Below are 23,599 nucleotides of genomic sequence, written 5' to 3' on the forward strand. Positions count from 1 at the left end.
TCTCTCCCTCTCTGTCTCTCTCCCTCTCTCCCTCTCTGTCTCGCCCTCTCTGTCTCCCCCTCTCTGTCTCTCCCCCTCTCTGTCTCTCCCTCTCTCTGTCTCTCCCCTCTCTCTCTCTCCCCCTCTCTGTCTCTCCCCTCTCTGTCTCTCCCTCTCTGTCGCTCCCTCTCTGTCTCTCCCCCTCTGTCTCTCCCCCTCTGTCTCTCCCCCTCTGTCTCTCCCCCTCTGTCTCTCCCCCTCTGTCTCTCCCCCTCTCTGTCTCTCCCCCTCTCTGTCTCTCGCCCTCTCTGTCTCTCGCCCTCTCTGTCTCTCGCCCTCTCTGTCTCTCGCCCTCTCTGTCTCTCGCCCTCTCTGTCTCTCGCCCTCTCTGTCTCTCGCCCTCTGTCTCTCGCCCTCTGTCTCTCGCCCTCTGTCTCTCGCCCTCTGTCTCTCGCCCTCTGTCTCTCGCCCTCTGTCTCTCTGTCTCTCTGTCTCTCTGTCTCTCTGTCTCTCTGTCTCTCTGTCTCTCTGTCTCTCTGTCTCTCCGTCTCTCTGTCTCTCGCCCTCTCTGTCTCCCCCTCTCTGTCTCCCCCTCTCTGTCTCCCCCTCTCTGTCTCTCCCCCTCTGTGTCTCCCCCTCTCTGTCTCTCCCTCTCTGTCTCTCCCTCTCTGTCTCTCCCCCTCTCTCTCTCCCCCTCTCTCTCTCTCCCTCTCTGTCTCTCTCCTCTCTGTCTCTCCCCCTCTCTCTCTCCCCCTCTCTCTCTCGCCCTCTCTGTCTCTCGCCGTCTCTCTGTCTCCCCCTCTCTGTCTCCCCCTCTCTGTCTCTCCCCCTCTGTGTCTCCCCCTCTCTGTCTCTCCCTCTCTGTCTCTCCCCCTCTCTCTCTCCCCCTCTCTGTCTCTCTCCCTCTCTGTCTCTCTCCCTCTCTGTCTCTCTCCCTCTCTGTCTCTCTCTCTCGCCCTCTCTGTCTCTCGCCGTCTCTCTGTCTCCCCCTCTCTGTCTCCCCCTCTCTGTCTCTCCCCCCTCTGTGTCTCCCCCTCTCTGTCTCTCCCTCTCTGTGTCTCTCCCTCTCTGTCTCTCCCCCTCTCTCTCTCCCCCTCTCTGTCTCTCTCCCTCTCTGTCTCTCTCCCTCTCTGTCTCTCCCTCTCTGTCTCTCCCTCTCTGTCTCTCTCTCTCGCCCTCTCTGTCTCTCGCCCTCTCTGTCTCTCGCCCTCTCTGTCTCTCGCCGTCTCTGTCTCTCGCCGTCTCTGTCTCTCCCCCTCTCTGTCTCTCCCTCTCTCTGTCTCTCCGTCTCTCTGTCTCTGTCTCTGTCTCTCTGTCTCTCGCCCTCTCTGTCTCTCGCCCTCTCTGTCTCTCGCCCTCTCTGTCTCTCGCCCTCTGTCTCTCGCCCTCTCTGTCTCTCGCCCTCTCTGTCTCCCCCTCTCTGTCTCTCCCTCTCTGTCTCTCCCTCTCTGTCTCTCTCCCTCTCTGTCTCTCTCCCTCTCTGTCTCTGTCTCTCTCCCTCTCTGTCTCTCTCCCTCTCTGTCTCTCTTCCTCTCTCCCTCTCTGTCTCTCTCCCTCTCTGTCTCTCTCCCTCTCTGTCTCTCTCCCTCTCTGTCTCCCCCTCTCTGTCTCTCCCCCTCTCTGTCTCTCCCCCTCTCTGTCTCTCCCCCTCTGTCTCTCCCCCTCTCTGTCTCTCCCCCTCTCTGTCTCTGTCTCTCCCCCTCTCTGTCTCTCCCCCTCTCTGTCTCTCCGTCTCTCTGTCTCTCCGTCTCTCCCTCTCTGTCTCTCCCTCTCTGTCTCTCCCTCTCTGTCTCTCTCCCTCTCTATCACTCTCCCTCTCTGTCTCCCCCTCTCTGTCTCTCCCTCTCTGTCTCTCCCTCTCTGTCTCTCCCTCTCGGTCTCTCTCCCTCTCTATCACTCTCCCTCTCTATCACTCTCCCTCTCTGTCTCTCTCCCTCTCTGTCTCTCCCTCTCGGTCTCTCTCCCTCTCTATCACTCTCCCTCTCTATCACTCTCCCTCTCTGTCTCTCTCCCTCTCTGTCTCTCGCCCTCTCTGTCTCTCGCCCTCTCTGTCTCTCGCCCTCTCTGTCTCTCGCCCTCTCTGTCTCTCGCCCTCTCTGTCTCTCGCCCTCTCTGTCTCTCGCCCTCTCTGTCTCTCGCCCTCTCTGTCTCTCGCCCTCTCTGTCTCTCGCCCTCTCTGTCTCTCGCCCTCTCTGTCTCTCGCCCTCTCTGTCTCTCGCCCTCTGTCTCTCGGCCTCTCTGTCTCTCGGCCTCTCTGTCTCTCGCCCTCTCTGTCTCTCGCCCTCTGTCTCTCGCCCTCTCTGTCTCTCGCCCTCTCTGTCTCTCGCCCTCTCTGTCTCTCTCCCTCTCTGTCTCTCGCCCTCTCTGTCTCGCCCTCTCTGTCTCTCCCCCTCTCTGTCTCTCCCCCTCTGTCTCTCCCCCTCTGTCTCTGTCTCTCTCCTTCTCTGTCTCTCTCCCTCTCTGTCTCTCTCCCTCTCTGTCTCTCTCCCTCTCTCCCTCTCTGTCTCGCCCTCTCTGTCTCCCCCTCTCTGTCTCTCCCCCTCTCTGTCTCTCCCTCTCTCTGTCTCTCCCCTCTCTCTCTCTCCCCCTCTCTGTCTCTCCCCCTCTGTCTCTCCCTCTCTGTCTCTCCCCCTCTGTCTCTCCCCCTCTGTCTCTCCCCCTGTCTCTCCCCCTCTGTCTCTCCCCCTCTCTGTCTCTCCCCCTCTCTGTCTCTCCCCCTCTCTGTCTCTCCCCCTCTCTGTCTCTCCCCTCTCTGTCTCTCCCCCTCTCTGTCTCTCCCCCTCTCTGTCTCTCCCCCTCTGTCTCTCCCCCTCTGTCTCTCCCCCTCTGTCTCTCCCCTCTGTCTCTCCCCCTCTCTGTCTCTCTCCCTCTCTGTCTCTCTCCCTCTCTGTCTCTGTCTCTCTGTCTCTCTCCCTCTCTGTCTCTCTCCCCTTCTCTGTCTCTCCCCTTCTCTGTCTCTCGCCTTCTCTGTCTCTCGCCCTATCTGTCTCTCGCCCTCTCCGTCTCTCGCCCTCTCTGTCTCTCTCTGTCTCTCTCTGTCTCTCTCCGTCTCTCGCCCTCTCTGTCTCTCTCCGTCTCTCGCCCTCTCCGTCTCTCTCCCTCTCCGTCTCTCTGTCTCTCTCCGTCTCTCTGTCTCTCTCCCGTCTCTCGCCCTCTCTGTCTCTCTCCGTCTCTCGCCCTCTCCGTCTCTCGCCCTCTCCGTCTCTCGCCCTCTCCGTCTCTCTCCCTCTCTGTCTCTCCCCCTCTCTGTCTCTCCCTCTCTCTGTCTCTCCCTCTCTCTGTCTCTCCCTCTCTCTGTCTCGCCCTCTCTCTGTCTCGCCCCTCTCCGTCTCTCTCCCTCTCCGTCTCTCTGTCTCTCTCCGTCTCTCTGTCTCTCTCCGTCTCTCTGTCTCTCTCCGTCTCTGTCTCTCCCCCTCTCTGTCTCTCCCCCTCTCTGTCTCTCCCTCTCTCTGTCTCTCCCTCTCTCTGTCTCTCCCTCTCTCTGTCTCTCCCTCTCTCTGTCTCGCCCTCTCTCTGTCTCTCGCCCTCTCGGTCTCTCCCCCTCTACCCCTCTCTGTCTCTCCCTCTCTGTCTCTCCCCCTCTACCCCTCTCTGTCTCTCCCCCTCTGTCTCTCCCCCTCTGTCTCTCCCCCTCTGTCTCTCCCCCTCTGTCTCTCCCCCTCTCTGTCTCTCCCCCTCTCTGTCTCTCCCCCTCTCTGTCTCTCCCCCTCTCTGTCTCTCCCCCTCTCTGTCTCTCCCCCTCTCTGTCTCTCCCTCTCTCTGTCTCTCCCTCTCTCTGTCTCGCCCTCTCTCCGTCTCTCTCCCTCTCCGTCTCTCTCCCTCTCCGTCTCTCTGTCTCTCTCCGTCTCTCTGTCTCTCTCCGTCTCTGTCTCTCTCCTCTCTGTCTCTCTGTCTCTCCGTCTCTCTGTCTCTCTCCCTCTCTGTCTCTCTCCCTCTCTCTCTCTCCCTCTCTGTCTCTCTCCCCTTCTCTGTCTCTCGCCTTCTCTGTCTCTCGCCTTCTCTGTCTATCTGTCTCGCCCTCTCTGTCTCGCCCTCTCTGTCTCTCCCTCTCTCCGTCTCTCGCCCTCTCCGTCTCTCGCCCTCTCCGTCTCTCTCCCTCTCCGTCTCTCTCCCTCTCCGTCTCTCTCCCTCTCCTTCTCTGTCTCTCTCCCTCTCTGTCTCACTCCCTCTCTGTCTCTCTCCCTCTCTGTCTCTCTCCCTCTGTCTCTCCCCCTCTGTCTCTCCCCCTGTCTCTCCCCTCTGTCTCTCCCCCTCTGTCTCTCCCCCTCTCTGTCTCTCTCCCTCTCTGTCTCTCTCCCTCTCTGTCTCTCCCTCTCTGTCTCTCTCCCCCTCTCTGTCTCTCTCCCCTTCTCTGTCTCTCGCCCTCTCTGTCTCTCGCCTTCTCTGTCTCTCGCCTTCTCTGTCTCTCGCCCTCTCTGTCTCTCGCCCTCTCTGTCTCTCGCCCTCTCTGTCTCTCGCCCTCTCTGTCTCTCTCTGTCTCTCTCCGTCTCTCGCCCTCTCTGTCTCTCTCCGTCTCTCGCCCTCTCCGTCTCTCGCCCTCTCCGTCTCTCGCCCTCTCCGTCTCTCCCCCTCTCTGTCTCTCCCCCTCTCTGTCTCTCCCTCTCTCTGTCTCTCCCTCTCTGTCTCTCTCCCTTCTCTGTCTCTCTCCCCTTCTCTGTCTCTCGCCCTCTCTGTCTCTCGCCCTCTCTGTCTCTCGCCCTCTCTGTCTCTCGCCCTCTCTGTCTCTCTGTCTCTCTCCCTCTCCGTCTCTCTGTCTCTCTCCGTCTCTCTGTCTCTCTCCGTCTCTCGCCCTCTCTGTCTCTCTCCGTCTCTCGCCCTCTCCGTCTCTCGCCCTCTCCGTCTCTCTCCCTCTCTGTCTCTCCCCCTCTCTGTCTCTCCCTCTCTCTGTCTCTCCCTCTCTCTGTCTCTCCCTCTCTCTGTCTCGCCCTCTCTCTGTCTCGCCCCCTCTCCGTCTCTCTCCCTCTCCGTCTCTCTGTCTCTCTCCGTCTCTCTGTCTCTCTCCGTCTCTCTGTCTCTCTCCGTCTCTGTCTCTCTCCCTCTCTGTCTCTCTCCCTCTCTGTCTCTCTCCCTCTCTGTCTCTCTGTCTCTCTCCCTCTCTGTCTCTCTCCCCTTCTCTGTCTCTCGCCTTCTCTGTCTCTCGCCTTCTCTGTCTATCTGTCTCGCCCTCTCTGTTTCGCCCTCTCTGTCTCGCCCTCTCTGTCTCTCCCTCTCTCCGTCTCTCGCCCTCTCCGTCTCTCGCCCTCTCCGTCTCTCTCCCTCTCCGTCTCTCTCCCTCTCCTTCTCTGTCTCTCTCCCTCTCTGTCTCTCTCCCTCTCTGTCTCTCTCCCTCTCTGTCTCTCTCCTCTCTGTCTCTCTCCCTCTCTGTCTCTCTCCCTCTCTGTCTCTCGCCCTCTCTGTCTCTCGCCCTCTCTGTCTCTCGCCCTCTCTGTCTCTCGCCCTCTCTGTCTCTCGCCCTCTCTGTCTCTCGCCCTCTCTGTCTCTCGCCCTCTCTGCCCCCCTCTGTCTCTCTCCCTCTCTGTCTCTCTCCCTCTCTGTCTCTCTCCCTCTCTGTCTCTCTCCCTCTGTCTCTCTCTCCCTCTGTCTCCCCCTCTGTCTCTCCCCCTCTGTCTCTCCCCCTCTGTCTCTCCCCCTCTGTCTCTCCCCCTCTGTCTCTCCCCCTCTGTCTCTCCCCCTCTGTCTCTCCCCCTCTCTGTCTCTCTCCTCTCTGTCTCTCTCCCTCTCTGTCTCTGTCTCTCTGTCTCTCTCCTCTCTGTCTCTCTCCCTCTCTGTCTCTCTCCCCTTCTCTGTCTCTCGCCTTCTCTGTCTCTCGCCTTCTCTGTCTCTCGCCTTCTCTGTCTCTCGCCCTCTCTGTCTCTCTCCGTCTCTCTCCGTCTCTCGCCCTCTCTGTCTCTCTCCGTCTCTCTCCCTCTCCGTCTCTCTCCCTCTCCGTCTCTCTCCCTCTCCGTCTCTCTGTCTCTCTCCGTCTCTCTGTCTCTCTCCGTCTCTCGCCCTCTCTGTCTCTCTCCGTCTCTCTCCCTCTCCGTCTCTCTCCCTCTCCGTCTCTCTCCCTCTCCGTCTCTCTCCCTCTCCGTCTCTCTGTCTCTCTCTCGTCTCTCGCCCTCTCTGTCTCTCGCCCTCTCCGTCTCTCGCCCTCTCTGTCTCTCTCCGTCTCTCGCCCTCTCTGTCTCTCTCCGTCTCTCGCCCTCTCTGTCTCTCGCCCTCTCCGTCTCTCGCCCTCTCCGTCTCTCGCCCTCTCCGTCTCTCTCCCTCTCCGTCTCTCTCCCTCTCCGTCTCTCTGTCTCTCTCCGTCTCTCTGTCTCTCTCCGTCTCCGTCTCTCTCCGTCTCTGTCTCTCTCCCTCTCCGTCTCTCTCCCTCTCCGTCTCTCTCCCTCTCCGTCTCTCTCCCTCTCTGTCTCTCTCCCTCTCTGTCTCTCTCCCTCTCTGTCTCTCTCCCTCTCTGTCTCTCTGTCTCTCTGTCTCTCGCCCTCTCCGTCTCTCGCCCTCTCTGTCTCTCTCCGTCTCTCGCCCTCTCTGTCTCTCTCCGTCTCTCGCCCTCTCCGTCTCTCGCCCTCTCCGTCTCTCGCCCTCTCCGTCTCTCTCCCTCTCCGTCTCTCTCCCTCTCCGTCTCTCTCCCTCTCCGTCTCTCTGTCTCTCTCCGTCTCTCTGTCTCTCTCCGTCTCTGTCTCTCTCCGTCTCCGTCTCTCTCCCTCCGTCTCTCTCCCTCTCCGTCTCTCTCCCTCTGTCTCTCTCCCTCTCTGTCTCTCTCCCTCTCTGTCTCTCTCCCTCTTTGTCTCTCTCCCTCTCTGTCTCTCTCCCTCTCTCTCTCTCCCTCTCTGTCTCTCTGTCTCTCTGTCTCTCTGTCTCTCGCCCTCTCCGTCTCTCGCCCTCTCTGTCTCTCTCCGTCTCTCGCCCTCTCTGTCTCTCTCCGTCTCTCGCCCTCTCTGTCTCTCGCCCTCTCCGTCTCTCGCCCTCTCCGTCTCTCTCCCTCTCCGTCTCTCTCCCTCTCCGTCTCTCTCCCTCTCCGTCTCTCTGTCTCTCTCCGTCTCTCTGTCTCTCTCCGTCTCTGTCTCTCTCCGTCTCCGTCTCTCTCCCTCCGTCTCTCTCCCTCTCCGTCTCTCTCCCTCTCTGTCTCTCTCCCTCTCTGTCTCTCTCCCTCTCTGTCTCTCTCCCTCTCTGTCTCTCTCCCTCTCTGTCTCTCTGTCTCTCTCCCTCTCTGTCTCTCTGTCTCTCTCCCTCTCTGTCTCTCTGTCTCTCTGTCTCTCTCTCTCTCTGTCTCTCTCCCTCTCTGTCTCTCTCCCTCTCTGTCTCTCTCCCTCTCTGTCTCTCTCCCTCTCTGTCTCTCTGTCTCTCTCCCTCTCTGTCTCTCTGTCTCTCTGTCTCTCTGTCTCTCTCCCTCTCTGTCTCTCTGTCTCTCTCCCTCTCTGTCTCTCTCCCTCTCTGTCTCTCTCCCTCTGTCTCTCTCCCCTTCTCTGTCTCTCGCCTTCTCTGTCTCTCGCCTTCTCTGTCTCTCGCCTTCTCTGTCTCTCGCCTTCTCTGTCTCTCACTCTCCCTCTCTGTCTCTCTCTCTCCCTCTCTGTCTGTCTCTGTCTCTGTCTCTCTCTCTCCCTCTCTGTCTCTCTCCCTCTCTGTCTCTCTCAGCAACTGAACCAGTGCCTTCAGCATTTTGAAATGTTATGAGAGCAGGTCATTGTGCTAAAAGAATGATATGTGTAAGAACTCAGCGTGTCACCTTCTAATATGAAGCTCTGACTTTGCTGATACGCTACATGACCAAAAGTTTGTGGACACCTGCTCGTCGAACATGTCATTCCAAAACATGGGCATTTATATGGAGTTGGTCCCCCTTCCTGTTGCAAAAACAGCCTCCACTCTTCTGGGAAGGCATTCCACTAGATGTTGGAACATTGCTGCAAGGACAGACGTTTTTTACGCGCCAGCACTCGGCGGTCCCATTCTGTGAGGTTGTGTGGCATACCACTTCGTGGCTGAGCTCTTGCTCCAAGACATTTCCACTTCACAATAACAGCCCTTACAGTTGACCGGGGCAGCTCTAGCAGGGCAGAAAGTTTACGAACTGACTTGTTGGAAAAGTGGCATCCTATGACGGTGCCATGTTGAAAATGACTGAGCTCTTCAGTAAGGCTATTCTACTGTCAATGTTTGTCTATGGAGATTGCATGGTTGTGTGTTCGATTTTATACACCTGTCAGCAATCTGTGAGGCTGAAATAGCCGATTCCATTCATTTGAAGGGGTGTCAACATACTTTTGTGTAGATACTTTATTGAGGAAAAATATACTTACTATACTTACTGTGATATGTGGTTGTCCTACCTAGCGATCTTAAGATGAATTCACTAACTGTAGTTGCTGTGGATAAGAGCATCTGCTAAATTAATCAAATGTAACAGCTTCTCCTCAATAGGCTAACAGATTTTGTGATTAAGGCAGACATGTTTTAGCCAATGGTACTCAGGGATTTAATTACTGTACCTTTCTCTCCTAGGCGATGTCTGAAATGGCACCCTATTCCCTATATAGGGCACTTCTTTTGACCAGAACCCGATGCATTCCCTGGTCAAAAGTAGTGCACTCTACATAGAGAATAGGGTGCCTTTTGTGACACACACTTCCTGTCTGAGTTGAACACTGAGGCAGAATGGCTCCTCTCCTCTCGGAGTGTGTGATCCAGCCAGAGGCTTATTTTATTTTCCCTTCTTTTGTATATTTTAGTTCCTCTTCCTCTCTGAAGTGTTACAATGGAGGGCCCAGACCACTCCGGACCATGTGCTTTACACACTTCTCAACTGCAGGGTGAGTGAGACCTGGCTAAAGGCTGTATTGGCATTGTTCACATCTGACTCCTGACATGTTTTGTACACACAGCAGTAGCAGCTGAAATAGTTGAGTGTTCTCACTTTGTATTGAGACCCATGAGGATTTTATTTGAAGTAGCCCTATCAAAGACCTATTGAAACTTTAAACTGTAAATCATAATTTTCTTGCTCCCTCTGTCTCTCGCTCTGTTTTTCTCCCCCTCTTTCTTTTTGTCTCTCTCGCATCTTATCTCTCTTATGTGTGTGTGCCTGTGTCTTCGTGTGTGTGACCACAGGGGACGATAGCCAGCTCTCTGACATGTGTCCAATTGCATAAGAGAGCAGAGAAGATTGCCACCATGCTGGCGGAGCGAGGACACCTGCAGGACGGGGATCACGTTGCGCTCGTCTACCCCCCTGGTACGGCTGCTGCCTGGGACTCGGGCTGACACACAGATCACACGTCTCTAACTGGGTTTATCACCAGCAGTCATGTGTTGTCAGTTATCATTCATCAATCTAGAATCTCTCTGTGCTTCCAAGCCAGGGCCTGAGCCACATCTCTTTGATAGAATAGCACTTCCCACAAGAGTGTGCTGATCTTTAAGGGTACACACAGAGAAGGCCCTGGGTGTTCCAAGATTTAAAAGGTACAATTCTAATTTGGAACTCCGTTAGTATTTGGGAGCCAGAGAAATTCAAGCGTTAAAGTGAACCATAGGTCCATAATGAAAAGGCTCAGTCAAGCAGGACAAAATCCTGACAAGGGAGATTGCCTGAGAGAGCCATTCAATTAACTGTCTCTTGGACAGCCTGCTCAATACGACACCTTGTCCTGAGGGTGCAGTGTCTTTCTGTCGGTCGGGAGGATGGTTCCGATTTGGCACGGGGACTCATGGACTGACGGACCAGAACTAATATCCTCTCTCTCTCTGTGTCCTTCATGCAGGGATTGACCTGATCGCAGCGTTCTACGGGTGCCTGTATGCGGGCTGCGTGCCAATCACTGTGCGACCTCCGCACCCCCAGAACATAGCCACCACTCTGCCCACAGTGAAGATGATCGTGGAGGTAAGTGCTTCGGTTGACGTCCTCTGTATCAAGTCGTCATCGCATCACAACTGACCTTTCATTAGAGAAAATGTAGACCAAGATGATGCATAAGAGGTCACGTTAAAGGGAGCTGGATCCTCGAAGGTGACAGAGTAGGCCTCGTCTTTCTGGAGCATTTTACAGTGCGTTTGCGCGTGCATGTATAAACTTGTGTGTATCCAAACTTGTATTTGCTTGTCTCAACGTGTGAGTTTGGCCCCAGGTGAGCCGCTCGGCGTGTATGATGACCACAGCGGTGATCTGTAAACTGCTGAGGTCGAAGGAGGCCTCAGCAGCAGTGGACGTCAGGTCCTGGCCTCCTGTCCTGGACACAGGTAAGAGACTCCATTACCCACGCTGCAACAGTCACCTCAGTCAGACATTACCCACTTTAGCCCGGGGGTCTGGACTTCTTTACAAGAGACACCGACGCAGAGATCTTACGACCAATCGAGACTAATGACGATGTAATGTATCCTCTACTTAAGAATGTATTTAAGAATGTAACAGTGGTCTTGTCCTTTGTCTCTCTGTCCTCTAGACGATCTGCCAAAGAAGAAACCTCCATTGTTGTACAAGCCCTCCAACCCAGACACACTGGCCTACCTGGACTTCAGTGTGTCCACCACAGGGATGCTAGCAGGAGTGAAGGTAAACCTCTAACCCCAATGTGTTTCTCCTATCAGGGAGGCTGATATCTCGAGAAGCGTATGAAGTGAAACAGAAACAAGCTGTATGAAGTGAAACAGAAACAAGCAGTATGAAGTGAAACAGAAACAAGCTGTATGAAGTGAAACAGAAACAAGCTGTATGAAGTGAAACAGAAACAAGCTGTATGAAGTGAAACAGAAACCAGCTGTATGAAGTGAAACAGAAACCAGCTGTATGAAGTGAAACAGAAACAAGCTGTATGAAGTGAGACAGAAACCAGCTGTATGAAGTGAAACAGAAACAAGCTGTATGAAGTGAAACAGAAACAAGCTGTATGAAGTGAAACAGAAACAAGCTGTATGAAGTGAAACAGAAACAAGCTGTATGAAGTGAAACAGAAACAAGCTGTATGAAGTGAAACAGAAACAAGCTGTATGAAGTGAAACAGAAACCAGCTGTATGAAGTGAAACAGAAACCAGCTGTATGAAGTGAAACAGAAACAAGCTGTATGAAGTGAGACAGAAACAAGCTGTATGAAGTGAGACAGAAACAAGCTGTATGAAGTGAAACAGAAACAAGCTGTATGAAGTGAAACAGAAACAAGCTGTATGAAGTGAGACAGAAACAAGCTGTATGAAGTGAGACAGAAACAAGCTGTATGAAGTGAAACAGAAACAAGCTGTATGAAGTGAAACAGAAACAAGCTGTATGAAGTGAAACAGAAACCAGCTGTATGAAGTGAAACAGAAACAAGCTGTATGAAGTGAAACAGAAACAAGCTGTATGAAGTGAAACAGAAACAAGCTGTATGAAGTGAAACAGAAACCAGCTGTATGAAGTGAAACAGAAACAAGCTGTATGAAGTGAAACAGAAACAAGCTGTATGAAGTGATCGTCTGAGTGGAAAGATAGTGGTGACATTTCAACAACATGAAAGCAGTTATTGATCCCAGCCTCCCTCTGCTGTGGATGACTGCTGAATCTGTCACAGTACGGTGCTCACCCAGAAGGCCTGTTCTCGCTGTCGCCACAGATCCAACGCCGTACTAGGACACGCCTTGTTCACAGTTCATCTGGCCATGTAGAAACCTTTGTCTGACCGACGAAGCTCAGTAGGAAATCCAGTGAAATAGCAACTTGTAAAGATGAATCTACAAGGAAGCAAATTTGCTATCAGTTCCTCAGTGGACGAGGCTGTGGATTTTCTCCCTTCACCTAGAGGCGATTGTCTATTCTGTTCTCCGTCTAGCTGAAAACACGTAGAGGAATAGGGTCGATTGAGGTGGTGGGGGAGAATTGCTGTGGCGTGTGGGGCTCTTTTCTGTAGTTTACTAAAACAAGATGCACTCTGGCTGTTCAGCCATGTCAAATAATGATGTCTCTCATGCTGTACACTGATTAACATGACAAAACCCTGAATTTGGGTTTCATGTGAGAACATGTCTCCTCCCACTGCTTGTGTCCCAAATGGCGCCCTATTCCCTACTTAGTGCACTACTTTTGGAAAGCTCCTTATATCCCCTTGTCAAATGTACAGCACTGTATAGAGAATAGTGTATCCTTTGTGACACGGATAGGATTGCGTGCCACTTTAACAACCTCTCAGGCTGGAGTGGAACTAGTGTTTTTCAATGGGACAATAACAGCTTCTATCTACCGGAGGGGAGACGCACCAAGTTGTGAAAGTGTTATCCCACTATATATTCAGCCGCGTTGAGTCATTGTTCTACGATTTAATTTATTCATTAGTTAGGGATTCAGGAGTGGTACTCTTACTAGCAGCTCATGAGAATATTTACTTGAATAGTTTTTTGCAGTGCGTTTCCTAATTCTGATGCAGTTCCATTGAAACTCAAAACCAGGCCTTGGGCTTGAATACCATACTGTACATTGATAAAGTTCTGAAAGAATGACTGGGGTACACATGTACGTCATGTGTATATTGTTTAATAAAGGGCCACCCTGGTAAAAATGATAGACTGTATTTGTTGGTTTTGTGATGTCGCTTGAGTGCCCTTCAGTTTGTGCCACTATGCCAACTCCTTGTCACTTGTTGTCATATTTTGTAATGGAGTTGGCAAGAGCACAAACAGATCTGGGACCAGGCTATAGCCAAGTAGAGTGTTAACTAAATTACTAATCTGTATGCGTTTGTTCTTATCATCCCTCCTGTGTAGATGTCTCATACTGCCACCAGTGCCTTCTGCCGTTCTATCAAGCTGCAGTGTGAGCTGTACCCCTCCCGTGAGGTGGCTATCTGTCTGGACCCCTACTGCGGCCTGGGCTTCGTCCTCTGGTGCCTTTGCAGGTGAAACAGAGAGAGATGGACCCTTCTAGCCTCGTCACTACCCACCAATCACATCACACACATCTAGCTCTGCTGCGTCCACACTACACACACACACACACACACACACACACACACACACACACACACACACACACACAGCTACTCCTGGACCTCTGTTCTGAAGAAGCCATGCTATGTTCACTCTTGCCCCTCACTCAGACCCTCACACACAGTGAGTGACGTCCTCATCGGAATGCACCGTCTCTCAGTACCTACAGATGTCAGGAAGCCTGTCTTCTTCAGGCAGACCAGTTAGACCTGTGCCATGCTGGGGCCTTGTCAGGACATTACAGGCCTGTCAGAGGCCCGGGGGGGGGGAGACTAAGCAGGGGGCCAAATGCAGCGCATGCATTATTCTGCTGTGTTTAGCCTCCCACCCGCCTCCTTGTGACGATGACGCCGTTCTGCTCCGCTGTCCGCTGGGCTTTCTTTAATCGCCTCCCCGTTGGAAGCTCTCTCTGACATGGCACCACTCAACTTGGCAAATCTTCAGATGGAAATATCCTCAGTGGGGTGCTGTCTCAATACCAGGACCTTGCTAAAGAACAAAGCTGTTTTATTTGCCGCCTGTGTTTCTGATTGATGCCTACGCAAACTAGCCCTGACTTGTTATTCAGTGTATAATTCACTAGCTACTAGTTAGCTGTACTATTAGAGGTTGCATTGGCCTTGATGAAATGGCATTGGTCTGGATTATAAATGGAGCCACTGAATATATAATGTAGTTGGCTGTTAGTACACTCATGGTCCCAGGTGTGAAGTGTATGAAGTCTAAGTTTGTGTGCTCTCAGGCTACGCACTTACTGTATGGTACATGTTTCTAGTGTGTACTACTTAGTTAGTGTCCTGTGTGTACTCACTCTGTGTCTCCTGTTTCTAGTGTGTACTACTTAGTTAGTGTCCTGTGTGTACTCACTCTGTGTCTCCTGTTTCTAGTGTGTACTACCTAGTTAGTGTCCTGTGTACTACCTAGTTAGTGTCCTGTGTGTACTCACTCTGTGTCTCCTGTTTCTAGTGTGTACTACCTAGTTAGTGTCCTGTGTACTACCTAGTTAGTGTCCTGTGTGTACTCACTCTGTGTCTCCTGTTTCTAGTGTGTACTACCTAGTTAGTGTCCTGTGTGTACTCACTCTGTGTCTCCTGTTTCTAGTGTGTACTACCTAGTTAGTGTCCTGTGTACTACCTAGTTAGTGTCCTGTGTACTACCTAGTTAGTGTCCTGTGTGTACTCACTCTGTGTCTCCTGTTTCTAGTGTGTACTACCTAGTTAGTGTCCTGTGTACTACCTAGTTAGTGTCCTGTGTACTACCTAGTTAGTGTCCTGTGTACTACCTAGTTAGTGTCCTGTGTGTACTCACTCTGTGTCTCCTGTTTCTAGTGTGTACTACCTAGTTAGTGTCCTGTGTGTACTCACTCTGTGTCTCCTGTTTCTAGTGTGTACTACCTAGTTAGTGTCCTGTGTACTACCTAGTTAGTGTCCTGTGTGTACTCACTCTGTGTCTCCTGTTTCTAGTGTGTACTACCTAGTTAGTGTCCTGTGTACTACCTAGTTAGTGTCCTGTGTACTACCTAGTTAGTGTCCTGTGTACTACCTAGTTAGTGTCCTGTGTGTACTCACTCTGTGTCTCCTGTTTCTAGTGTGTACTACCTAGTTAGTGTCCTGTGTACTACCTAGTTAGTGTCCTGTGTGTACTCACTCTGTGTCTCCTGTTTCTAGTGTGTACTACTTAGTTAGTGTCCTGTGTGTACTCACTCTGTGTCTCCTGTTTCTAGTGTGTACTACTTAGTTAGTGTCCTGTGTGTACTCACTCTGTGTCTCCTGTTTCTAGTGTGTACTACTTAGTTAGTGTCCTGTGTGTACTCACTCTGTGTCTCCTGTTTCTAGTGTGTACTACCTAGTTAGTGTCCTGTGTGTACTCACTCTGTGTCTCCTGTTTCTAGTGTGTACTACCTAGTTAGTGTCCTGTGTGTACTCACTCTGTGTCTCCTGTTTCTAGTGTGTACTACTTAGTTAGTGTCCTGTGTGTACTCACTCTGTGTCTCCTGTTTCTAGTGTGTACTACCTAGTTAGTGTCCTGTGTGTACTCACTCTGTGTCTCCTGTTTCTAGTGTGTACTCCGGCCACCAGTCGATCCTGATCCCGCCTTCGGAGTTGGAGGTGAACCCTGCTCTGTGGCTGCTAGCTGTCAGTCAGTACAAGGTCAGGGACACCTTCTGCTCCTACAGTGTCATGGAGCTTTGCACCAAGGGCCTGGGCCTGCAGACCGAATCCCTCAAGGTAGGTATCTACCGGCCAAATCACCACAACAAAGATAACGTTTTATTACAATGTGATGACCTGAGAGTAAAACACTTTGACAACTGCTGATGTAAAAACACTGATTGATTGACTGATACGTGGATTGTCCATCAGCCCAGACTCATCCAGCCTGGTTAGTTCTGATTTGATCCAGTTAGTTCTGGTTTCTCCGTCAGTCTCGGGGCCTGGACCTGTCGCGGGTCAGGACGTGTGTGGTGGTGGCGGAGGAGAGACCCAGGATAGCTCTGACTCAGTCCTTCTCCAAGCTCTTCAAAGACCTGGGCCTCCACCCCCGAGCAGTCAGCACCTCGTTCGGCTGCAGAGTCAACCTGGCCGTCTGTCTGCAGGTACAGTCAGTACCTTCCTCCTCTCCTCTGGTCCGCAAACCACATGTGCTCTGTCCCTCAACGTTTTATCAAATGTGCTCTTACTAAGTTCAGTATCTTTGGGTGCTGTCTCTCTCTGTCCCCAATCTGTCACCAGTGGGACTCTGAGAGACTGAATGAGAAGGAAAACCCCACAGCACGCTGGTGGTGTCAATGCATCCAACATTTAATGGATCCTATTACCAATGTTTCCACCATAGTAGACAACGGGCTCTTTGATACATGTTAGCCAATGTGTGTTTGTGGCTCTATTGTCTTGTGTTTGTTGAAAGGTGTGCGACTGTTTCTTGTCATTCTCTCTGCCTCCAGTATCGTTTGCAAAGCCTTTTCCTCAAGTCTTGGAAGTTCGTTGTGTTTTGTTTTATTTAGAGACTTTGTGAACTCTCTAGTTGCCTTGCAGTTTGCTTGTTTTTTGGGGTGAGGGAGATGAATCTGATTTAAATGTAATGGCCTATAGTCATTAATCTGCATTTGTGACTTAACATGGGAAGCCACAGTTTCCCCAGGGCCAGCCTATGGGGCCTACAGTAATTTTCCTGACAGGGTTTACAGCTCACAGGAGGAGAAGCCAACATGCATAGATGTCCTCTACACATCTCACTCTCTCTGCCCTCTGCTTCTCACCAACGACAAAAACTATTATCAGACATACACTGAGCTATGTGTACGTCTCAAATGGCACCCTATTCCCTCAATAATGCACGACTGTTTGCCCTGGTCAAAAGTAGTGCACTATATAGGGAATAGGGTGCCTTTTCGGATGCACACTATGTCTCTGGAGCTCAGCTGTCCATAAGCATTTACACATGCTGCTACTTCATGCTTTAATTTTGGGCTCATTCTTTTACATGATTCAACTATTATTTGCAAGCTTTATTATTCAAATGCTATGAGATTGTAAGCTTTGCTATTCAAATGTTAATGAGATAGAGATCAGAATACTATTTGCACCAGTTTCAGGTGCACTTCGCTGTTCCATCAATCAATCAAATCTGAAGGATCGACAAAAAGCCCAATCGAGAAGCCTGTTGAAAATGTTGTATTTAACACCATTATTTGACATGTATAGATTCTTCCCTCTTAAACTCTATTGTAAATAAGCGATTACCTCTGACTTACTGCATGCTACTCTTCTTAACCTGAGTATACGTAACACAATTTCACTTAGGGCCCCCAGAAGGCTAGGGCCACCTCTGACTGGATGTGTGGGTATGTATTTGTGGGTATGGATGTGGGTACGCGGACTCGCGAGCCACTACAGCCCCTCATGATGAGTTCAGATGTTTTGTGGCCCCCCAGCCCTATCGAAGTTGCCCATCCCAGATCAATCCCTGATCAATACTATCAATGAAATCGTGTAAATGTAACTGATCATGTATAAATGTCCCAACATGTGCTAACGTTGATCTATTGGCTAACATTAATAAGCCTAGAACATAACTTCTTATTTAGTTTAAGGCTGCTTCTGTTTTTTTTTGTTTCCCATTTCTATAGTTGACATTTTTGTTTTTTTCCCCCCCTCTGTTGTTTTGCATAACCCCACCCACATCTTATACTTCGTTTTGTCTTCGCCCCCTTCTTCCTCCCTCCTCCCCCTTATTTCTCCTTCCTACCTCCTCCTCACTCTCCTCCTGCTGCTGCTATAGCCTCACAGGCTGGGGAAGCTTGCTGACCAGGTAGGGGATTTTCACGTTCGCTAATCACCCTCTTCATCAGGTGTTGTGAGCAGGAAGGGAGGGCAGGGCAGGGGACGGGTTAGGATAGGAAGGGAAGGGTGGAGGGGACAGGGTAGAGAACAGGTATAGCAGTATGTTGTGACACAGGCACAGCCATTCTCAAAGCTTCTCAATAGCTTTCTAGGTGGACAGGATGTGTGATTCAAAGGTCAGTTACAGTGATGTGATATAAGGGTTATATGGTGATATTGGGGCCATATTTGACTTAACAGGGAAAGGCAACCGTTGCCACTCTGGTGAGCTGTTATAGGCTGAGTTACGAATGGCACCCTGTTCCCTATATAGCACACCTCTTTTTGACCAGGGCCCTATGGCCTGTGGTCAAAAGTAGTGCACCATCTAGAGGAAAGGGTGCTATTTGGGACATGTGCACACATACTGTTTTGTTTGTGTAGCAGCAATATATTCTACTGTCTAAAGGTGCCATTTGAGACCCCTCTTAGCAAAGCGCTCAGCACTTAGAAAAAGTCAGCTTGTTAAAATGAAATCCCTGCAGTACTGAAACGTTAACCTGTGCTGGGCCAACTTGTCAAGTGTGATCATATCAGTGACAGCTTCCAGTTTGCCTTGAGATAGATACTGCCACAGCTCACCGAGACTGCTTTCCTTCTGAGACCCAGAGAGACAGAAGTGCAGTGAGAGTACAATACCATCATGTCACTTGTATAGTACTATATTAGAGTGTTAATAGCCTAGTCCAAATTAGCCTCTGTGAACTAAAGCACATTCCCGATCTGAACAATTCAAGTTTAGTGCAGTGTGACTGCAGTATTTGCAGTAGTAGTAGTATTGTCGTAGTGTAGGCCTGCTCGATGTTTGAGTGACTGTAGATCAATACTGTAATACCGTACTATTGTAATACTGCTGTAAGACTGTATAGTGTGTCCTGTTTGACGGTACCTTGTGTTCTGGTCTGCGTGTACTCAGGACTGAGTCAGGATCTAGCATGTGTAGCTCTATGGCTGGTCTGAGTCAGTCTAGCATGTGCAGCTCTATAGCTGGCTGTCTATGGCTGGAATGAGTCAGGATCTAGCATGTGTAGCTCTATGGCTGTCTTTCTCTCTGGTGGTAGATGCTGCTCTGCTGCTTCCTCTGCCAAAGCCTTAGCATTGCTATTAAAACATGCTGCTGAGTCACGGGTGCACTGCAATCTACCTGGGGAGGGCCGGGGATGGCTCTAGTCCAGGGCGTTGAGGAAAGCGCCACATCAGCAAGCTGCATGTAACACCCTGGACCAGAGCTAGGCTGAGGAAGTCTGGGGAGGGGAAGCTGCTCTGTGCTTTCTCTATTTCTTTGTTGGCTGGTTTCTCCTCTTTATTCATATGGGTTTTTTGGTTGTTCACTAACCTACTAGATAGTATTTTCTATCAGACACGCACACTGCTGTTCAACTTGGTGCCTCTGTGTTCAATGTAATGTATGTTGGGATTGTGTTGTTCTGTCTGTGTGGCTTTGACTCTCGTGTCTGGCCAGTCAAGCCTCTCTACTGAACTGTCAGCTTTCAAAACCATCTATTGAAGGGACAGATACAGATTGTGTTTGCTCGTTCAGACATGATGCACTATATCACCATGTCTACCTCCTCTCTCTCCTTCCATCTGGTAGTGTTCTGTTCTCCCTCTCCTCTTTAAAAAAACAAAATGTTTTTTTTGTTTCGTGGCTTCTTTCTGTGTTTGCATGAGGTGGATCAGACTGGATCTGATCTCAGAACAGTTTTTAGGTGCACCTTTTTTTTGTGGTTACGTTTTTCATTTTCCTTCTGCTCTGGGACCGTATCCACAAAGCGTCTCTCACTAGAAAATTGGTCGTAAGTGCTGAGGCTAGAGACATTTTACTACTACTATGGGTCAAAATAAAGCTAAGCATGAAGCTTAGTCAACAGATATTTCGAAGAGGTGTCCTAACCAGTTAGGAGTTACCAGCAGGTGTCATGATAATAGAAAATAGATAGTAGAAAAAGGCACAGATTCAGTGGTTCCTGTGCCATTGCAGGCAATTGATTTGGAGTTGTTGAAAGACATTTTTTTTTAAATATTTCTGATCAACCTATAAATAATCTAGAACTACATGCAACAGTAGCCTCATAAGCTTTTGACAATGATTTCACATGATATGCCTAATTACTTCTAACGACTAGGCTAATTAACCTATATCATGTTATTTCAAGTTATCCTTGAGAGCAATATCACGTTTAAAAAAAGATGCCTGAATTGGGCATGCCTATAAATTGGGCGATTGAAAGCTAGGGCCTATTTGATTGTGCTCGGTGAAAATTATAGACATTTCAAAAGTTTTCTGCTATTTATCGGCAAGTAAAAATGAACAGTAGGCAAAGTGGTCGTGTCATGCGAAAACAAAGCAACTCGTCATCCGCCACGAATGACGCATCATTAACACAAGTTTAGTCAAAATCGTCCCAGTGCTGTCTGAGAGATCACGTGTGACTAAAGTACGAATGAACGTACTGATGGAGACCGATGTACAGTCCCATCCCCGATTTCTATTGTGGGAGATAATTTCTATCAAACGTTTGACCATTGCTTTCAACCACAACCAGACCGTGGTCGCAGCTTCGTTGCGATTGGTTATCATTTGCAACCCTGTCAGTGAGCGTTAGCCCACATTTTCCTTTGCGGTACCTCAAACTGTCGGTGCTTTGTGGATACGGGCCCTGTTCGGTTCTTTTTGGTTTTTATTGACATCAACCTTTTCTTATTCTCCTCTTCCACAACCATGGTATGTCTGAATGTTATAGTTAGTAACCCATTAGGATTAGTATTGTTGGTTGGACTTGTCGCAAAGCTGCCATTCACAACCAGTGTGATCTGTAGGCATTCTGTTAAGCACTAACATGCTAGTAGCATCTAGACAGCGCTGTGTTCATGGTTCTGTAAGGCAGCAGACATCCTAGCTCGGACACTAACCCTGGCATGTTGTCATTCTGCAGGGAACTTCAGGACCAGACCCAACCACTGTGTATGTGGACATGAGAGCGCTGAGGCACGACAGGTAAGGGCATGCTCCTATCAGAACATCCTCTTGAGCATTTGTTGAGATTAATAAATGATTGGATAAATGAGCTATATAGTTCACGAAGTGGTGCATTTTCTGTTGTACTGTTTATTCTACATCAGTGAGTGACATAGACACAGGGGGGTCTTCAGAATCAGAGGTATGACATCTATGCCAACACAATGTTGCTCACAACCAAAACTATATCTTGGACCATGCTCGCATGACATTGAAGACTCAAATCAAATTGTATTTGGCACACGTGCCAAATACAACCAGTGTAGACCTTACCATGAAATGCTTACTTACAAGCCCTTAAAACCAACAATGTAGTTTCATGAAAACGCCTATTAAAAAAAGAAAAGAAAGACCCAACAGTAAATAACAATAGCGGGGCTCTATACAGGGGGTACCGGTTCAGAGTCCACGTGCAGGTAATTGAGGTAATATGTACATGTAGGTAGAGTTATTGAAGGGACTATGCATAGATAATGACAGAGTAGCGGCAGTGTAGAAGAGCGGGGGGGACAATGCAAATAGTCTGGGTAGCCATTTGATTAGCTGTTCAGGAGTCATTACCTCTGCAGTGTCCATTTACAGTGGAATAGTTCCACCGCATAAAAGTTGGAGCCAGACTCATTCCCTGTGACAGTAAAATAGTCCGATATAACTGTCTATGGAGCCTCTAGCTGTGTTCGCAAAGTCTGACATTAAGATTACAAACGGGTCTTTAAGATGGCCCGGGGTCAGAACAGTGGGTCTACGTCCCTCTCCCACACCCAGTCAACACATCAATAGGACCCAGCCTGTAGCTGCTCTGGACTAAGGTTCATCCCAAATGGCACCCTAATTCCCTTTATAGTGTACTACTTTTGACAAGTGTCCATAGGGCTCTGGTCAAAAGAAGTGCACTATATAGGGAATAGGTTGCCATTTGAATACCGATGGAGTCTGAGACACAGTGTACTAGCAGGGCCACAGCATGCTGCACATTGGGCCTCACCGCTCACAAATATAGCTGCTGCTATTCACATGCACACTGTGATTATAGACAGTCGTTTTTGTCTCCACCACTGTCCTCCTCCCTGGGATGTAGCTATTGTGTTTGTGTTGAAAGTAAAGTATAATTTGTAGACTAAAAGGGCTTGTATAAACTGCTGCATTGGATGAAATGTGAAATGAAAGGTTTCAGAATAATCTATTGCTCTCCAGTATCCTTTAGTCTTGATGATGAAGTGCTCAATGAGGACGACTAGCCAGATGACACGCTGACTCACAGGGTGTGTCTCAAATGGCTCCCTATTACCACAGGGCTCTGGTCAGAAGTAGTGCACTATATAGGGAATAGGGTGCCATTTGGGACGCATCCACAGTATTCCCTCAGAGGCCCAGTAACTCTTCACTTCCTCCCTCCCTCACAGGGTTCGTCTGGTAGAGAGAGGTTCTCCACACAGTTTACCACTCATGGAATCTGGAAAAGTGAGTCCCTTTCCTGACTTGGTGAATGAACAAACGAATGGTTGTCATTTACATAGACATAGGGTAGACTCTGAAGTATTTTTAATCACTGAGATTAAACTGTAGTGTTTATGCTGTGCTGTGATTCGTCTAGTCGAGGAGTTAGTTTCCACAGCAACCCATCCCCATAATTAAGGAAGTGTAGGTGAGAGTTAATTGTGCCCCGGCTGTGGCAGCGCTCTGCTCTGTTTCACATGGACCAGCCAGGAGATCCGGATCAGTCTGTACCACACAACAATGAGGCTTTTTCTTTCCGTCGCAACATTAAATCCTGTTACACAGTTTGTGGTCGCTTACTAAATGGTGCCCTTTTGGGAGAGAGAGGGAGTCGGGCCACTTCACTGTGCCTCAACCCAGTAAATCAGTTACATAAATAGCCTCTCTGAAAGGAGAGAGGAGTGGAGAGGTGAAAGCACTAATCGTCTCTTCCTTAATGCCATCAGATTCTACCTGGGGTTCGAATTATCATTGCTAACCCGGAGACCAAGGGACCGCTGGGAGACTCGCATCTTGGAGAGGTTGGTTGAGACATAATCACTCACTCATTAAACACAATACAAGCTACAATAAATTGGGCTACAATAGTCTCTCTCTGTACTTAAGTGTCATAGCTCATTAGATATTCACTCTCTCATTAGACTAAACTACAATAGTCTCTCTCTGTGTACTTCAAGAGTCAGCCCACATAACTTCAGTCTCACTTGATGTTAAAGGGAAATTTTACAATTTTTAAACTTCATATTCCAGCACCACCCCAACATCAACATCTGTGAAAATGGGGCGTTTCTATGTTTTGAAGTAAAATATATAGCGGAAGATGGTTTAACCAATGACCTCATCAACCAATTAGTAGACAATGCCATTGGTTCACATCACAGGATGCACACCGATGATGTCATTTTTAACACTGTCTTCTTCTCTGTTTTACTACAAAACAAGGAAACACACAGTGTTCACAGATGTTGTTGATGGTGGGTTCCCTTTCAGGAGCACACCATTAATATCTTAGATATCCAGTATAATGTTCTAAGATCAGTAAGTGTTATGTAATTGGTCTAAAAGTACACATCTGTCACTGGATTGGTCTGGACACAGATCCACTATAACATGTTTGATATTAGCGATACGTCCAGCGGTCCTGTAAGTTGAAGGGCTGAGTTGTTCTGAATTAATTTGGGTAAACAATCATACAACTAGACATGGATTGGATCCCCAGAGGATCTCACTTAAAAAGCATGAATTAAAACATCGAATTGCTGTCCTGCCCACAGATCTGGGTGTGCAGTGGACACAATGCCAGCGGCTACTTCACAGTGTATGGAGACGAGGCCCTGCAGTCAGACCACTTTACCTCCCGTCTGAGCTTTGGAGACACACAGACAATCTGGGCCCGCACCGGATACCTGGGCTTCCTCAGGAGGACCGAACTGACTGATGCCAGCGGGGGTAAGCTACGTGTTCCCTTTATTACCAAATGTACTTATCATGCATACTTTCACAGGTGAGCTTCACATCCAGTAGCAGCAGTTTGTTATTATGTTTGTGTGTGTGTGTGCAGAGCGACACGATGCCCTGTATGTGGTGGGAGCGTTGGATGAGGCCATGGAGCTGAGGGGAATGAGGTACCACCCCATCGACATCGAGACCTCCGTTATCAGGACGCATAAGAGCATCACAGAATGGTGATGACTGTAACTTCATAAGGCTTCATGATAAGCATCCTGATAAAATACAGTAGCTTGGGGATTTGTGGTTCTGCTCAACGTTTTCGGGACATTTTAT

At 49.7% G+C, this 23,599-nt stretch overlaps 1 protein-coding gene across 18 annotated transcripts in view; it reads left to right on the forward strand.

The window, feature by feature from the left end:
• Window positions 1-23,599, forward strand: part of LOC112259592 (disco-interacting protein 2 homolog C) — a 255,580-nt gene that overhangs the window by 229,694 nt on the left and 2,287 nt on the right. For 16 of the 18 annotated variants that reach the window (XM_042328721.1, XM_042328723.1, XM_042328722.1 and 13 more), the window contains 14 exons: window positions 8,691-8,771; window positions 9,070-9,193; window positions 9,723-9,844; window positions 10,089-10,200; window positions 10,407-10,516; window positions 12,695-12,825; window positions 14,976-15,144; window positions 15,342-15,512; window positions 17,198-17,227; window positions 20,235-20,296; window positions 21,721-21,778; window positions 22,261-22,335; window positions 23,089-23,263; window positions 23,376-23,499. In XM_042328721.1, coding sequence (XP_042184655.1) covers window positions 8,691-8,771; window positions 9,070-9,193; window positions 9,723-9,844; window positions 10,089-10,200; window positions 10,407-10,516; window positions 12,695-12,825; window positions 14,976-15,144; window positions 15,342-15,512; window positions 17,198-17,227; window positions 20,235-20,296; window positions 21,721-21,778; window positions 22,261-22,335; window positions 23,089-23,263; window positions 23,376-23,499 — 1,544 coding nt within the window. The remainder of the gene's footprint in view (window positions 1-8,690; window positions 8,772-9,069; window positions 9,194-9,722; window positions 9,845-10,088; window positions 10,201-10,406; window positions 10,517-12,694; window positions 12,826-14,975; window positions 15,145-15,341; window positions 15,513-17,197; window positions 17,228-20,234; window positions 20,297-21,720; window positions 21,779-22,260; window positions 22,336-23,088; window positions 23,264-23,375; window positions 23,500-23,599) is intronic. The other 2 variants (XM_042328726.1, XM_042328739.1) reach the window with 1 other exon arrangement.

This window comes from Oncorhynchus tshawytscha, linkage group LG10, assembly GCF_018296145.1.
Source record: "Oncorhynchus tshawytscha isolate Ot180627B linkage group LG10, Otsh_v2.0, whole genome shotgun sequence".
NCBI lineage: Eukaryota > Metazoa > Chordata > Actinopteri > Salmoniformes > Salmonidae > Oncorhynchus > Oncorhynchus tshawytscha.